This window comes from Equus caballus, chromosome 3 (genome assembly GCF_041296265.1).
Source record: "Equus caballus isolate H_3958 breed thoroughbred chromosome 3, TB-T2T, whole genome shotgun sequence".
Taxonomy (NCBI): domain Eukaryota; kingdom Metazoa; phylum Chordata; class Mammalia; order Perissodactyla; family Equidae; genus Equus; species Equus caballus.
In genome coordinates this window covers 54,038,391-54,057,098 of record NC_091686.1, presented here as the reverse complement: position 1 = coordinate 54,057,098, position 18,708 = coordinate 54,038,391, and the positions used below count along the sequence as shown (strand labels likewise).

The following is an 18,708-nucleotide window of genomic DNA, read 5'->3' as shown; positions in this document are numbered from 1 at the left end:
ACTAAACCATCCTGGTCCTAGTCATCATTATCTACCACTAGTCTCCTCACTTGTCCATATGTTTCCACTCTTGCCTCCTGTAACCCATACTCCACACAAATGAGAGATCTTTTAACTTTTTTTGATTGAATAAATTTGACATAGAACATTGTGTAAATGTGAGGTGTTTAAACTTTTAATTCAGATTCATGTGTTTCATTGGATGTAAGACTTCATCTATTGTTAAGTGAGACATTATTTTACATAGTAATAAGTATGACATCACTATTTCTCGGAACTTTTAAATCTCTTTATCTCTTAGACTTAGATGGAAATTTTTTAAATTATATATCACTCTTTTGAATACTCTTGAATACTGAAAATACAAATGAAACTAGTTAAGGTATTTCCAAGGCAATGGCAACAACTACTGTCTGACCAATAGTGACTGAAAGATACCATTGATTTCAAAATATATTCTTGATTTCAGAGACGTGTTTCTTAAAATCTGTGGAATTTGATATTTTGTTCACATGCTCAAAATTACTCAGTAGCTTTCCATTATGTTTAGAATAAAATCCTAAATCCTCACCGTGGCCCACGAGGTCTTCCTTGGTATGACTCCTGCCTATCTTTATGATCTCATCTTCCATCGCACTCCCAGCTCATTTCCTCCCACTTCATTTCCTCCAGCCATGCTGGCCTTCTTTCTGGTTACTGAGCACGTCAAGTTAATATGCATCTGAAGGAACTTCTGTTTGCTCTTGCTACAATGCTCTTCCTTCAGTGTTTAGAATGAGGGACTCCTTCTCCTCATGCGACTTCAGTTTTAATGTCCCTCCTCAGAGACCTCCTCTGACGACCCAGTGTGAAGTTGCCATCCTTATCTTATCACCCTTATTTTTTTTCTTCATAGCACTGATTTGAAATCGTTAGATCTATTTTTGTAGATAGTTGTGTATTTTATGTCTTTCCACACTAGAACCTACATCCCATGAAAAGAGGAACCTTTCTTTTCTTATTTACTGTTCTATCCACTGCCTGCAACAGTGCCAGGCACATAGAACTCAATAAAACTCTTGTGGAATAATGACTGGTTATTGGATGGGTTTGGAGTTCAGAGTAGAGATCAAGACTAGAGACACAAATTTGGGAAATAGGGAAACTATTAGAAAATGGACACCTGACTGAGGAGAGATTTTTAATGAAAGGGAGGAGAGAGGGCAGAAACCAGAGCTAGTCCAGAGAGTTTTCCACAATTTCATTTGTTGTTTTATTTTATTTTGAATACAGAATGGTCATAAATATGGTAAAATATTAATGAAAAGGGCCAGAAGGGAAATAAAAGTTGAATATGAAACAAGACAAATATTTTGATTTCTTTTCGAATTTCATGTGTTTATTCTTCTTCTATAAGCCACATAACTTGCTTTATATATTTTTATATACAACTCGGCTTGAGTTAAATGAATTAAGACTTCTAATATAATGTCTAAAATGATAAGTTCTACAAGTATTTTATTAAACCACTTAGAAAATTTAAATACCACATTTTAAAAATTATTGTGTTAAAATTACAAAAATGAATGATTAATTAGTTCTTCTGTGTATCATAATATGGATTTGCTGCTTATTTCTGTGAATTTTATGAGTAGGTTTTAGATGTGAAAAATCCCATCAGTTAAATTCACGTGCTGTCTTAGTCCCTTCAGGCTGCTCTAACAAAATACCACAGACTGGGTGGCTTATAAACAAAAGAAATTTATTTCTCATGGTTCTGGATTCTAGAAGTTCGAGATTCAGTGCCAGCATGGTCAGGTGAGGGCCCTTTTCCAGCTTACAGACTTCTCCTTGTATCCTCACGTGGCAGAAGGGGTGAGGGATCTCTGCAAGGCCCCTTTTAAAGGGCAGTAACCCCATCACGAGAGACTGCCCTCATGACCTAATCACCTCTCAAAGGCCCCGCCACTCAATACCATTCATATTGGGCATTTGGATTTCAGCGTGTGAATTTGGGGGGCAACACAAGCATTCAATCTGTATCATATGTAGTTTGCAAAGTTATTATTAGACCTAATAGCATCCAAAGGGGATTATTCTCACATCCTGTAAAATTCTAAAGAGAAACACACCATTATATTAAAGATTATTTTTATTTTCTTGGGAAATAAATGTATCTACTACATTACTGCCAGTGAAAACTAATACTAAATAAAGTATGTTCTGTATCTCAATTTTTTCTCATTAATTATTTCCTTTTATTTCATTCCTTGGATATTTCTACTCACTAAATTACTGCTGAATACACAAATACATATTTTATCACACATGCTAGAATTTAACAAGTGCTTATATAGTCCAAGTGATTAAATGAGAAATTTTTGTATCTCAACACCCTCTGTTTTTTTAATATGAAAATATTATATTAAAAATTTATTATTTGGGGGGGGAGTGCTAAAAGAGTCAGTTCACAGGAAAAACTGGATTAAGTGTAGAATTCAGCATCATAGCATCTGCCGCCTGCCTTTCCCGGCTCTGTGGTCCGCGCCCTGGGAAAGCCTGACACCTACTGGAACAAAAACAATTTACAACATTCCTGCATATGCTGAAGTCACAACGTGGGGGAAAAGAAATAAAAGAATAAAATTAGGTTAAATAAAGCAAACTTATGAAAAAGTTTATATTAAAGTAAGTTTAAGAATCGTTACTGATAAATATATATATATATATATCTAATTCAACGTATCTCAAAATTGCACTATCATTGTCTTTAAACATTAGAAAATAGGTTGGATCCAAAAAGCGAACTCCATGCATACCCTGGGATGGGGACACATTCAGCTCATTCTCCTAAAATTCTACACTGAGAATATTGTTTACACACAAGAATTTGTGACTCTGAGGCACTGTACTGTCATCTATCATGAAAACTCAATTACAGTCACCGTACTGTGCCCACTATGGAAGGCAAATTAATGACGCCTGACAAAAGACATTTTAATTGTAAAAGTTGATATGTAAAAAAGAGTTTCTTTTTAAAAACTAACTTAACCAGACAATTAAAGTATTAGAAATTCCCCATGATCTGATCTTTGCATGATTGCCTTTCAAAATTTGTTCTAAAATTTATTTACATGATTCTTTTATAAAACTAATACTTATATCCCTTTTTGAATATTACGTGGAATTTTGAAAAAGGAGGGACTATATAAAAGTACTTAACACTGAAGTGAAATGAACTACAAACATAAATTTTCTTTTTAAATAGTCATTTTCTTAAAGAGATTAGCATCAAGACGAACTTCTCGTTTGGACTATTAGCCAAACTAATAGTTATATTAGCCAAATTAATTTAATATTAATCATATAACTAATAATTATATTAGTTAGTTATATTAATAAACTAACTAGTTATATTAGCCAAAACTAAATATAAAAAGTCTAATGCTTTATTTATGTGTGATTTACATATCAAGAATCTTTTTACTAAATTTAAATTCTTCTGATTTCTATTATTTATTCTTTCATATTTTGTATCTTTCCTTTGGACCCCTTTCTCATTTAAGACTGGTGAACTACATATAAATTCTAGTCTCTCAAACCAATAATTTGGAAAAGGTCTTCACTTTTTAGTTTGAAAAAATAAAGGTTTCATAAAATTTAGGAAGTATTTATAACTTTTTAAGACTATAGAGTCATTTTGAATATGTTTCTTCTGAGGGCTAAGTTTCATCATATGAATTGAGCATAAATCATGATAGTCTAATGGTTTTCTGGAAATTATTATTGACTGGATATAAGCAAGCAATTATGGTTAAGATGAATTTATCAGGTTATTAAAGATGTGAAAAAGGAGCCATGTCTCTCCTTGCATGTGAGGCAAAAAAATTGGGAGATATATAAATATATAGATATAGTAGATATTTAGATACCTATTCGCTGCATAAAAAATCCCACTGACCTCTCTGAATCGTTTAATCATTTTCAGCACAGCAGGTGTTTTACACATATTATATTAACTCATTTAATCTCACAACAATCCTGTGAGGTAGGTAATATTATTATGCTTACTTTATAGAGGAGGAAGCCACATTTAATAGACAAGTTAATAGCTAATAAGCTATAGTCAAGATCCAACAGCAGGCAGTCTGGCTCCAGCATCCACAAGTGAACACCTGTGTTACATGCTTCTCTCTTCAGGGAAAATTGTCTTTATTATTTTACTTCACTTATGCAGGTATCCCTGCGCCTGCTCCTCCCCTCCCACTTAATTCAACAATAGAAAAAAAAATCTCCCGACAGAAATGCACTCTCTTCTTCATTTGTCCCCATGTGTGGAGAAAGAAAGGGAATGGAAATCTTGTTCAGCAGGCAGTCCTTCAGCACCAGAAATGACCTTCTAAATCTGACCTAAAGCAGTGGAAAGGGCACGTGTTTATGACAGCTATGAAGATGAGAGAAACCCCTCATTTCCCTTCTCTTCCCTTTCCTTCTCTTTCTCTTTTCTGCTCCCTTTTGTCCCTTCCATCTTTTCATTCTTTCCTGTATTTATTTCTTCCTCTTTTTCTTCAACTCCCTCTCATTTTGGCAAGAGGGGTGCAAAATTATTTACAGCTTTCCACGGCAATGTTTTTAGTATGTTTGTATTTATTTGTATTGTGGTAGAATTTTCATACCATAAAATTTACCATTTTAACCATTTTTAAGTGTGCAGTTCTGTGGCATTAAGTACATTTACACTGTTCTGCAGCCGTCACAACCATTCATCTTCAGAAGTTTTTCATCTACCCAAACTGAAACTCTGTACCCATTAAATAGTAACTCCCATACCTCCCTCCTTTCCCCAGCCCCTGGCAGCCACCATTCTACTGGCTGTCTCTATGAATTTGACAGCTCTAGGTACCTCATATAATGTCTTCTAAGTTCCCCCATTCATACTGTAGCATGTAACAGAATTTCCTTCCTTTTTAAAGCTGAATAATATTTCACTCTAGATAGATAGATGATTGATGATAGGTTAGATGTAGATAGATGGATGGATAGATAGATAGATAGATTAGATAAATAGATAGCTAATCACATTTTGTTTATCCATTCATCTGTCGATGGACAGTTGGGTTGCTTCTGCCTTTTGGCCACTGTTATCCATGATAGTTTAGTGATGCTCTCACATTAGGCTAGTGTGCCAGAGAGAATGTTTACCCTGACTGGTGGTGCTATCTGAAATCCATTCTCTTTTTACAACCTTAGAGCACATATTTATCCTCAGGGACTTAGTAATTGAACTATTGAACCAAATGAGGCTTTATTTGAATGTTTTTCCCCCTAATTATTGACATCAACAAAACTAGTTTTGTTAGGATATGATCTTGCCTTTAAGAATCTATTGTCCTCTTAAAACAAATTACTTTTTACTAATTTACACACACGCAAAAGAGAAGGAATTGACCACGTATGTCAGACTTACGGAGCTGAGAAAGAAATGAGCAGGTTGCTTTACAAATGTAGTAAACACTTGTCATTAAAAACACATGACTACTTTTGATATATTTAGGAAATATTTGTCTCACTTATCATCACTGAATTTGGAGGGAATTTAATTACTATACACTTGAGGGGTTTAGCGTACAATGATGTACAACGCTGTAATTTCATAATTTTGCTGTTAGTAGTGGTCAAACTTAGCTCAGGTGAGTTTCTGTTGGGATGTGTTTTCGTGCAATAGTGGTCTTATAATTAAGACAATAGGGTTCCTTATGAGATAAATTAGTGACAAAATGAATGAAGTCTTTGCTTATGAAGGATTAATTAATGTTTCTCTCTCTAAATTAAATCCCATGGGAGACTTAGTTCTTTTCCTGCGGCATTTGTGAATTCATTAGCACATGCATATATTGTTATCGTTTGTAATTTGTAGTCATCTTGGGGTACAAGGTAAAGAAATGGTCATTTGAGATCTTACACTTTCCCAAAGCAGGGAGGCGTGGGTGGGAGTTAGGTGAGGTGTGGGAGGCTGGGAGGAGAGTCACCAGATAATCCTCTTTCTTCAGGAGTGAGTTAATTTTCAGAAGTAGTCATGTCTGCCTGTTTGGTTTCAGATTTCCTTTTGTTCCTTTTTGAACCCCGAAATTCATCTCAGTGAGGCGACTACAGGAAACAAATTCATAAAGGCCCTCAATCCATCAAGTCTCCCTCAAACATAAAATATTCTCCAACTTCCAAGAGCAAATCGGTGGGGATTTTACTGGTCTACCTTGATTTCTAGTGGGTGTCCTCAGGACCCAGTATTTTCATGCTATTGTGTCAGTCCAAGCCACAGGTTATCAATATGAAAGTTTAAACATTCACTCTTTTATGAAGTGATGACGGGCAATTTATTAATCTGAGTTCTAAGGACGAGTATAACTGAAGAATGTTATTTCTTAGATTGTTGTCTTTTATTTCTCAAGGAAAATATTCATCATGGTCTTTATTTACATTCATCCTCTTTTGCTTTAGTCCACTTTCAGTTCAGGACAAGAATGGATATGATTGGACCATGGTTTGGTCAGAATACATTTCAAATGGCAAATGAATGGAATTTTTTTTTACTTTAGTCTTTTCACTAGCTCTCTGGAACACTGGGTTTCTAAAGCCTTTCAGTCAAATCGCAGTAGGTAGTTTATCTGTAATGCTTTTCTTAGTTCATTAGCCACAAGACTTCAAGTCGTGTAACTCAAATCTTCTATTTTTATGTGTTCCGCAAGCTAGGCTGTTGTTCATAAGTAACCAAAGGTGTCTGCTTTTCCCTATAACAACCCTTTTACTATTAATGTGGAAAATCCAAAGAATCAATGCAAGCTTTTTTCAGTACATGTTGCTGCACAAAAGCAACAGAGTTATTACCCTTAAAGAGAATCCCAAATGCGGTCTGCTGTTTGGAGGGTTACGACCCATGGAAAGCTAAACGCTTCAAAGTAACTGCTCTCCATACACCATAATGAATCTGGAAAGATACAAAGGATTTCTAGATTTCAGCAAAATGCTTGTCTGGGATCATTACATTTGCCTTTATACTGCCTGTCACCATTTTACCATGCTTCATTTTCTATGTTTAAACATATATTTTCAGATAATTTGGTTTTAAGATTATATTTACATTTTTTAAATCCCTTAATGAGCTTATTTCATCAGTAGCATAAACTTAATTACGAGTCTCACCAGGGGTTCTTTGGCTGTGGATAGTTCTTCCAATTTGCACGAGATCAAAGATTGCTGGGCCAGGAGCAATCTGCTCCTCTGCTTTTTATCTACTCAACTCTTTTAGTCAGGAGATTGTTGTACTATTTAGGATTTTGAAAATCCTCTGCAGGTGACACTGTCATTTAGTCTCACAAACAATATCTGTCTAGTGATCAATAGATCAATAGATCGATCTGTTTTTTCAAAACGCAGAGTATGTAGGGATGGTGGCACTTTTCTTTTTCCTGCTTCATACTCCACCCTCCACAGTCACTTAGCCAAGGTTTCTGTGACAATTCAACTGTGCTTCTGTTGAAGTTAGGCATTCTCTGTAATTAGGATAACCAGTGAATTTGCATGAGGAATCTAATTAATTTTTTTAAATATCACTTTAGTGTGGTCCTCTTAATTTTAAATCTTTATTTCCTGCTTTTGCTGGTTCTTTATTTCACTTTATTTTTGCCTCAAGTATCACCATTCTTTAACAAAATGTGCCAGAGTGTCTTTTTATGTCTTTACGTAACTGAATTTTTAAACATCTCATTCAAAAGAACTTTGTACAATAAGCTGCATGGGGTTCAATTTATCTGTCTTAGATGGATGAATGACTGAGTCAGCTTTATTTGTAAAAGGACATTTGGTCCTGAGAAGCCTAATATTCCAAAGCAGATGTTTACTGACTTCAGTGGCTCTACTCTGAGAAAAAATGTGTTCCCTCTTTGGTCCTTTAACATTTAAGTTGATTTTTGCGTTATTACTTTTTTTATTTTTAAGCCTAATAGATTTCTTACATTCTACTGATTTAGAGGCATACATCTCATACTGATTTGAACTTGTAGTGATTTGATTTTACAGTCATACAACATTTCCTTCAATACTATATTTTCCAAATCATTCCCACCCTCCACTACCCCCCAAAAAACCTCAATCACAAATAAGAGGGAAGATTATATATTAAACTTAACGAGACACATATTCACAATCAGAAAAAAATGATAGAAATAGAAAAGCAAGGAAAACAACAACAACAAAATCATAATATAATCTAATCAGTCAATTAACCTATAGTTATTAAGGGCTTTCTATAGTTTGGTATAGGATCTTTTATGATAGAATAACTGGTATTGCAACCAGAAATGAGGCTGATCCTTCTTTTCCTTGACAGTGTTTATGTATTCTACTGTCTGCATTTAAAAATCAGAGAAGTAAGTCAGGTCACATATTACAAACCCAATAAAAACATTTGTTAGACTTCTACCTATAGCAACTAGGTTTCACTCATCTGTGTTAGATAATTTACCTTCTCATGCGATTTGTGTTTAATTATTTATTTTTTATGCAATTTCAAATAGTTACCCTTTCCTGTGTTCACACTTATCTAATAGTTAATATTTAAATCTCTATTCCCAACAATTCCATTCGTAGCATTAATGTGTATTTTCAACTTAAAATTCCTTGAGGTAAAGAATATCTTTAAGTATCTTGATCATTTTGAATGGCTTCTACCAGAACGTCATCTAAAAATAGACACTTAAATAAAGGCTGTTTTTGTCTGATCACGATATTTCCGTGGCAAATGATTTTGATGCTGTTAAAGTTTCTCAGCTTCATGAAAGCATGGTAATTCATATTCCTATACTATCTTATGTCGAAGAAAATAAGCATACATGGATAGATCTAAACGAAGATTTTTAAAAACTGGGTTGAGAAAAGTTATGGATACAATATGGTCTAACTGATAAGACATGGAGATCAGAACAGCAAGTCAGCTGAATTCATAAGACAGGATTTATTTACTTTTTCTTAATCATAATATATTAAATTATACTATATTTAAAATATACTGTATTAAATTATACAAAAAAGATGCATTGTTAAGTATATTTTTACCATGTATACATGTGTCCCTAAACAATATATCATTGACTTTTAGTTTTTAGCTTTATATAGGAAAAAAGCATCATATTAAATTTCTTCTGTAACTTGCTTTCATCATATAAGTTTGTTACAGGTTAAATTTGGGTTATTGGAAGATATTACAGTTCATTCTTTTTTATTGATGAATAATGTCCACTATGTAAATATTTCAGAATGTATTTCTCCATTCTATAATAAATGGACGTTTGAGTTACTTTTAGATTTTGGTAATTATGAATAACGCTTGCTGCTATAAATATTCAAGTACATGATTCCTGGTACACATGTACAATAATTTCTCTAAAGTATGTATCTACAAGTGTAACCACTGGGTCAGAGAGCATATGCATGTTCAATTGCACATGCTACTAACAAATTGTTTTACAAAGTGTTTGTACCAATTTAGAGTTTCCCTAACAGTATATAAGAGATTCCAATTCTCCCTATCCTCTAAACATTTGAGATTGTCAAATTCTCGATGCTTACTTATTTGGGGTATAAAATATTATTCCATTGTAATCTTTGTTTGGATTTTCTTGATACTAACAAAATTGACCTTCTTTTTATATGTTCAATGGCCATAGTAGTTCCTCTTGTATAAAATGCTTGTTCAAGTTGTTTGTCCATTTTTCTGTTGTTTTCTTGTCTTTATCTCACTTATTGGTAAGAATTTGTTATAAATCCTGGATACTAAACCTTTCATACGTGCCGAATATTTTCTCTTAATTTGTAGCTTCTCTTTTCAAATTCCTTGTGGTGTCTTTACATGAACCAAAATCCTTAAACTGTATATATTCAAGTATTTTAGTTAGTACATAAAAGTACAATTTATCTTGCTAAGTTCACTTACTACCTCCTATAGGGGGGTTTTCTTTTTCGTAGATTCATTATTATCTTTCACATAAAACTCATGCTTTCTGACAATAAATATAATTTTACTTATTAATGTCCAGTCTCTGTGACTATTTTTCTTTCTTGCATTATTACACTGGCATGATAATCCAAGGTCACGCAGATATATGCCTTTAGTTTCTTCTACGAACTTCATAGTTTTAGCTCTTATTTTTAAGTCTTTGATCCATTTTTCAGTTAATTTTGTATCTAGTATGAGATAGGAGTCCAACTTCATTCGTTTGCATGTCACTATCCAGTTCCATCATTTGTAGAGAAAAGTATTTTTTCCCCATTGAATTGCTTGGTACCCTTGTCAAAAAGCAATTGATCATAAATATAAAGGCTTATTTCTGGACTGTAAATTCTATTTCAATGATCTATATCTCTATCATTATGCCAGTTAAGTAGCGTTGTAGTAAGCTTTAAAATTGGCAGTTTAAGTGCCGAGTCCTCCATTTTTTTCCCCCAATGTTTCTTTGGCTATTCTGAGTTCCATGCATTTCCATATGAATTTCAAGAATAGCTTTAAATTTCTGCAAAAAAGGCAACTGAGATTTTGATTGGGATATCAATTGAAGCTGTAGATGAATTTGGGGAGTATTGCCATTTTAATAATATTAAATCCTCCAATCTATGAACATTTTCCACTTATTTACACAGCTTTTAATTTCTTTCAATGATGTTTTGTAATTTTTGCCCTTTTTTTTGTTAAATTTGTTTCTGAGCATATGATTATTTTTGATGCTATTGTACAACGAATTATTTTCTTAATTTCATTTTTCAATAGTTCATTGCTAGTGTGTAGAAATACAATTGCTTCTTGTATATTGCAATATTGCTGTACTTGCTTATTTGCTTTTGTGGTGTTTTGTGGATTTCTAAGAATTTTCTACATACAAGAAATCTGTATCTGTGAATACGTATATATGAATATAGTTTTACGTCTTCCTTTCCATTATGAATGCCTTTTATTTCTTTCTCTTCCTCAATGGCCCTGACTAGAATCTCCAGTAAAATGTTAAATAGCAGTTACAAGAGTAGGCATTCTTGTTTTGCTCTTGATCTCAAGGGAAAGTTTTCATTCTTTCACTATTTAGTACAATGTTAGCTGTGGGTTTTCATAGATGTCCTTTATCAAGTTGACGTAGTTCCCTTCACTTCCTAATTTGCTTAATGTCTGTCTGCTTTTCTTTTTTTCTGTTTTCTGGAATATGTCTATGATGTGCTTAAGTGAGGTTTTACTTTGTGTTTATCCTCTTGGAATTCGTTGAGCTTCTTTCATCAAATTTTTAAAAATTTCAGCCCTTATTTCTTTGAATATTTATTCTATCTTGAGCTCTCTCTCCTGTCCTCTAGAACTCTAACTAGATATATTTTAGACCACTTGAGTTTCTATTCATTTATGTTTTAATACTTTTCCCTCTGTATTTCAGTTTGGATGGTTTCTTTTGCCCTACCTTTGAGTTCATTGATCTTCATTTCTACAGTGTCCAAACTTCTGTTAAGCCTATCCAATTTTTAAATCATATATCATATATTTTTGTTCTTTTTAATGATTGTTTTTTTTAGATTTCCCATCAGTTTATTCACTATGCTCATTTTTTCCTTTATAATCTTGGACAGATTTACAATAACTATTTTAAAGTCACTGGTCGCTAATTCAAGATCTATGTCATTTCTGTTTTGTTTTGTTTTTCTATTTACTTGATTTACCTATGTATTTGTACTATTTTCCTACTACTTCACATATCTAGTTTTTTTGTTTGTCTTTTATGCTGGGCATTGCGGATGCTGTTATTAGAGAGCCTGGATTATGTTGTCTTTCATTAAAAGACATTGACTTCTGTTCTGGTGTGGAGTTAATTATGTGAAGGATCTTTTTTTAAGGTTTTGTTAGAATGTGTCTATGTTAGCCTTCCCCTATTGGATGAAACCTCATTCTCGGGTTTCAGATAAATGCCAAGTGTTTAATAAGAACTCTCCTCTCTTGCTGGTCAGAATCCTCCACTGCTGGGTGATTTCTGGGATCTCTATTCAGCTCATGCATCTTCCCAATATTGTCCTCTTCCAGCCATGCAAAGACTCATTCTTTGTAAGCACAGCATATTATTCAGCCCAAGATTCAAGGGGACTCCTATGTTGACTTTTAAAATGATATCTCTGTCCAGCCCCCTCACCTCATTAACCTCTCCCACATATTCTAACCACCTCAGCAGCCCCAAACTCCGGTCTCTGTTTCCTTCACCCAGTGTTCTCTCTCTCCGGGGTCCACTCCTCTGTGACGTAGTTTGACAATTATTTCCAGGAAGAAAACTATATTGAATGTGTAGTTCACATGACGTGTTTCCTTTCTTTCAAGAATCACATTGGCTCTTCCCATAAATTAATGTGATTTATTGGATTTTCTCTCAAGCCTTTCAATAAAGCTCTAAAATTTTGTATATTAAATCTTACTCTTCTTTTGTTGGATTTAACAAGACTATCATATTATTTTTGCTACTGTAAATAGTATTTTTTAAAAATTGGTTTTCGGTACATCAAACTGTAACTGATCTTATCCATGTTGCTAAACTTTTTTTTATTAATTAAAAAAATTATATTGATCTTAATGATATTGCTGAACTCTCTAATTAATTATAATCATTTACATGTTTTCTTTATTCACAATCATAACATCTGCTGCTAAAAACAGTTATTTCTCTCCTCTTTTCTGATCCTTACACCATTTATTTCTTTATTTATTTGCTTTGTCATACTGCACCTTGTTCCATAGAAGCAGTGGGCCTGCATCTGAGTCCTCCTGTCTCAGTGCTAATATTGATATTTGCCCTAAGGGCAATCTTGGATTTTGACTTAGCTTACAGCAAAACAATATAGGTTCTGTGTTTTAGCTCTGATCTATTCTTAATTTACTTTGATCTTGTAGTGTTTCTTTATTTTCCATGAGTACAGAAATGCAGTAACAAGTGTACTTTTCCTCATCTCTAGACATTTTAAAGCTGGATATCAATTTTGCAAGATGTCTGATCTACAATACTGGCCAGAGTAGATACAGGTCTACGAAAATAACTTTCATGAAAAGAATTCTTCTTGATAACAATTTTTTTCTAACAAAAATTATCCTTTCCTTAGGAATTGGTGTGCTTATGTGCATACCAGATTATCTCCCACAGTGATACTGGACAACCAAGTCACTTACGTTCCAAGTGGGAGAGGGCCCTGTGGCTGGAACAGTGGATCTTGTCCTCAGAGGTATGTAATGTTTCTTAAAAATAGGCACTGCTTGCATCATAATCATGTCATGTATGGCCTGGAAGATATAGAGAAAGTTAATCATCCCAGGTACATGTGTATAACAGGGTCAGAAAGAGTCATCACATAAAACAAGATGTATGCTCTTGAGTAAGTTAAAATGCAGAGACCAATAATGCTTAGCTCATCTGGTTGTTTTTAGAATATGTGAGATAACGTGGTAACATACTTAGCCTAGTGCCTGGTACTTTGCGAGTCTTCAGTAAATGTTAACTGTCATGGTTGTTTCTACTTTAACTATTATTATTACTTTTATTCTATGACCTGATCAATAATCCTGTCCTTTAATTCCTTATGAAATTCATACACAGTTTTAAAGGTTTATTGATAATTTCCCTTTCATACTAGGTCAGAGAGAAGTCCATAATTTGGGAAGCCACTAATTTCAATTATCATAGTAAAGCAGCTTCCCATGTCTATTTTAATGATTCATGTAGTTGGTTTTGTTTTTTTAAAAATCTATATAATTGTCCTAAAATGTGGGGCTGTGTAATTGACAAATTCTTTGAATTCATACAGTCACAGTAACTCAACTGGGAGTGTTTCCGAAGAGCCTGTAATAAAAACGAAAATTGTTATTTAGGCCGTGATGGCTAATGTTATGCAAATTGTCATAGAAATAACTCAGTCAGTGAATCTGACACATTGGCAATCTGGAACAATGCACAGTAAGGGCACATAAAATCAAGGTGTTTCTTAGTCCCTTGAGGAATAGCTAAGGTTCATGGTCCAGAGAGCTAAGCACATCTTAGGGATTTGGGAGAGCTGAACTCCAGTTCTGCTTTCAGCATTTACTCCCTTTGTGACAATTTCCTTGTCGACATGTGATACAAAGAATGCATTGTTAATTCTTTAGTAATGAAAATATTACCACAGTAACCCCTATCATACTGCCCTTTTGAGTTCAAGGAGAGCATTTTTTTTTCTCTTTACACAAACCAGAAGTGTGTACCTTTAGTCTCATCTCTTATCTTTCTCTACATTTGAATGGGTCTCTCCATTCATTCAGTATTTCAGTTATGTATGCAATGTTTGTCACTTTTTCTTTTGTTATCTCTGAGCCACATACACCAGAGATCCAGTTTGCCAAAGCAAGAACTTTGACCCCAACAAAATACAACTAACTGCTTGAGTTTACCCTAATAAACTTTAAAGAGTCCTTTTCCAAACTGCCTCACTCCCTATTTAGCTTTAGCTACTGGACTGAAGATGATATTTCCTTGGTCAGAGTTACTTGCTGAATATAATTGACAGAAATAAAGACAGATAAATGATTAGCCTACTTTTAGAAATGGAAGTAATCTTATAGCTCATTTTAAAATTGAGGATTAACCTCACACATGTTGAATTATCTGTCAAGTTATAGCAGAATCTAAAACCCTAGTCTCCTAAAGCCCAGTCTGTTATAATGCATTTCCTCCACATAATGAGGGTTCACCCATGAAAGTGACTACTCTTGTCACCATATAGTTGTGTATGACAAACTCTAGGTACTAACAGGGGAGGTTAACCCACACAGCATGGGTTAAAATCCCAGCTCCATGCTTTTGAAATACGGGACTTCACGCAAGTTATTCCATCTCTCTGTTCCTCGGGCTCCTTATCAGCAAATCAGGATAAGAATGCTTTCTTTATAGAAGTAACTTGAGGATTAAGCAAGATAAAATAGACCCATTTCATAGGCCCATTTGATAAACATTAGCTAAATACTGAAGTCATAGGGATAAGAATAATACAATCATATTTTATTTATGATTATTTATTTATTTATGACATACATAGAGCATGCAATTTAGTATCATCCACTATTCATATTGATTGTTATGTTGAAATGTTGTAGCTTTTTCATTTCCCTTCCATGGTTTCTTCTCAGAAATAATATTTTCTCATGTTAGATCCCTTTCTCTCCTCTCTCTCTCTTTTTCTCTCTCTCAGAGAGAAATACTATATGAGAGAAATAATAGATAGTGTGATTTAAAAACTTGGGAGATGAGAAAGTCCTGGTTGAAAATGATAGTGGATACAATAATTTCACTTAGATCACTAATATCCAATTTGTTTTAAGTTGTTTGATATTGATCTGAAGGAAAGCAGGTCCTTTTGACTATAGCAATATATGAAATAATAAGAATTGAAATAAATTATCCCCATAAACTATTTTAAAAATGGAATTAAAATGTTTCAACACTGATTTAGTGAAGAGCAGTACCAAAGGAAAAGCTATAGTATCTTTAGAAAATGGAATGATGCATGCAAATTTAAAATACCAAGTAGCATAACCCCTAGTGCTTTTTTAATGTATTTAAAGAAATCTAAGTTTGACAATAATTTGATGATGAAGATTAAAATAATAATGACAGAATGCTCATTATATTTCAGGTTTTGTCCCAAACACTTTACATTTATTATTCCAGCTGATAATTTAATGTGAAATAAATAATCTATTTTCCCCCAATTTCTCTCCTCTCTAGATCACAGCAGATATCAAATCCAGTCTACAGGATGCAACATAAAATTGTTACATCATTGGAATGGAAGTGCTGTCCTGGATTCAGTGGAGAAAAATGTCAGCCAAAAGGTATATTCTAATGTTAATTTCATAATAACAATTAGAATCATAAAACTTCTGAAGAATAAGCAACTGATTCCAGTGAAGAGAAAAACTACAGTTTCCATTTTGAACCAAGATTAATTAACATGTATTCAAACTATTAGGACTGTTACCTTTTTAGAGCTTCCTAACTTGGTAGCTATTATAGCAGCCTAAAATCTCATAAACTGTCCTTTAGTTTCTCCCCAAGCTTTTATGTTAGTTTTATATGATGAGTAAGCAGAGAGCTGCCTAAATATCTTACTGGTTCTTAACTATATGCTATAGAGACATGCCTTATTAAAATAACAGAAATCCTAATTTCATATTTTAAATAAATTATCCTGAGAAGTGACCCTATGTAAAAATAAGACTACTCTCTAGTTTTGTTCCAGTTCAATTATCTGAAATAATATTGTGCTTATGAATTAAATTCAGTTTTAAAGACTATAAAAATATGGCATGAATAATTCTGCTTTTTTAATGCTAATGGAGCCATTTTTTTCAAGTAAGATTTTAAGGATTTTCTGGTGGCAAGGCTGATCAAACACATGGTAACCTGCTGTGGCCTAACATTCATGTGACTATTATTTTGCTTTTGGCTTTAAACAGGTTTCCTTTGAAAAATAAGACATGGCATCAGCATACATATTTTAAATGAATGAATATTACAAGAAAGGCCATTAGCAGTGATGGGGAATTCAATCAGCAGTGTTAAGAGATTGTGATTAAAAATTAATGTAAGTGTGGAGAAACTATTATGTTCACATTAAAAAAAAAGAAAATTGTAATACAAAAGCTCTAGGAACCTTGCAGCTGGTTAGGGATATTATATATGGTCCTTCTAGACCAGTCAGTGAGAATCTGTAGGCAAATTTCGCTGTAATGCTATTTGTTCTGGATCCGGCCTGAATTTCAGAGATGTTATAAAAATTCACTTCATTTTCAGAATATAGCAGGAAATATGTACTATGTTTATAATCAGATGAAATAAACTTTTAAATAAAACATCATCTATACCAAAAATATTTGGAAACAAGTTAACTTAGTACATTTTTTAGAAATTCAAATATGATCCTGCTTTCAAAGGACTTCTGAGTTCCATAAGGGGCACAGATATACTCACAGTGGTAAAACATATTTGTTTCTAGTCTGTATATGGCAGATGGTTAAAAATTCTGGACAGTATTTAGAATTATATTCTAAAGTCTAAGATTAGGTTTTATACATCCCCTCTCATAAAGAAGGATACCCTAGAAATATTACTTCTATGATTATTTCTTAAAGATTCAAGTGTTTGTTCACAGCATAACTTGCTAGAAATTTAGAATGTCATTACACCCCTATTGCAAATAAGGGGCTGAATGTAGACATGTGGTAGGAAGCAAAGTCTATATATCAAAGAATGTCATGGGCTCCAGCTGAAGATGACTGCTGTTGCTTCATCTTTCCTCCTTTTACGCCTACTACTCAATTATTAATCACTATGGTGGACTATATACACCTAGGAGGGAAGAAACAGAATTCCATCATTATAAATATACACACAAGAAACAAAAACTAGTTGACAGTTTTGAATATCTGCTATGTACTGTTATTCCCTTTTTTCAAAGTATATGAAATATTTAAACTGAATTCAAATAGTTTAACTTTGACTGTTTAATGAAACCTTGTGTTCTAATTGGAAGAAATTTGTGGATATCTTTAATACCAGATTTACAAATCATTATTTTGGATCCCCATTAACAAAAATGTCCCAGAACGGTTCTCACTATGACCTTCTGTCACAATACTATAATTAGAATTACTCATAATGCAAATATCTGCTGATTAAACTGCCGCCAAAAGGTCTTCTTTCTATTGAAATCTATGGTAGGAATAATTTTCTGATGGCAGATATACCCATTGTCTCATGTTGTCATACAATAAATTCTCCTATAAGTGTGATTCCAAAAGAACCTTCTGTTGCTCCCTATGATATTCTGACTATCCTACTCATCACTTTTATTCCAGTACACAAAAGCTGTTGAATTTTTTATTAATGCAATTGATGCACTGTAGTATCAAGAACTACTGTGTCTCTTGTCCCTTGAACCCATTCTTCACTATCTTATCTATCCCCAGGGGGGAGAGGGTTGCATATTTTTCTCTTCTGATTCCTACCCAATTACATGCCAAGTTCCCCCTCCTTTTTATCACACTTTATATATGTGCCAACAGTCTTTTACTCTTAAGTAGGAGAGAACATTGTCAGGTTTCCTTTGACATCACTCTCCACGCTGCCTCATATGACAAGCAGCCCCAAATATGGCAAGAAAATCAGTGTGGCTGATGCATTCTTTAAACCTCTTCAGAGCCCTCAAAGGTGTGGAATAACCTGGGTATGTAGCTACCATGATAATTACTTCAGTGCTAGTCCTTCACAATATCATGAGGTTATTTTATTCTTAGAAAATTCATAAAATACTACATAAATTTCACAAATCTCTGCTTCCCAATAAGCTTCCTCTGCACAAACAAAATAAATTCCATAATACAAAAGTAATGATTTTATTTTAATTTAGACTGTGGCAGGAAGAGCTTTTTAAATATACAAGAAAGATCAATAGATCAGGAATAAAATGGAGCTGCAGGCAACTATCCTCTCTTTTACTCAACTTTTTTACCCCTCTCTTTTTCCTTCTCCTCCTCTCTCTATATAAATCCATCCCCAAACTGTTAGAAAGGGATGTTGTGGTTCAAAATCAATGGAGCAATTCTTCCTGTTCTCTTATTCTATGGTCTGGTGTTTGTAA

General features: G+C 33.6%; 1 protein-coding gene across 1 annotated transcript in view; it reads left to right on the top strand.

Moving 5' to 3' along the window:
• Nucleotides 1–18,708, top strand: part of MMRN1 (multimerin 1) — a 67,154-nt gene that overhangs the window by 10,597 nt on the left and 37,849 nt on the right. Inside the window, exons 3-4 of the mRNA XM_014738822.3 lie at nt 13,144–13,263; nt 15,795–15,901. Coding sequence (XP_014594308.2) covers nt 13,144–13,263; nt 15,795–15,901 — 227 coding nt within the window. The remainder of the gene's footprint in view (nt 1–13,143; nt 13,264–15,794; nt 15,902–18,708) is intronic.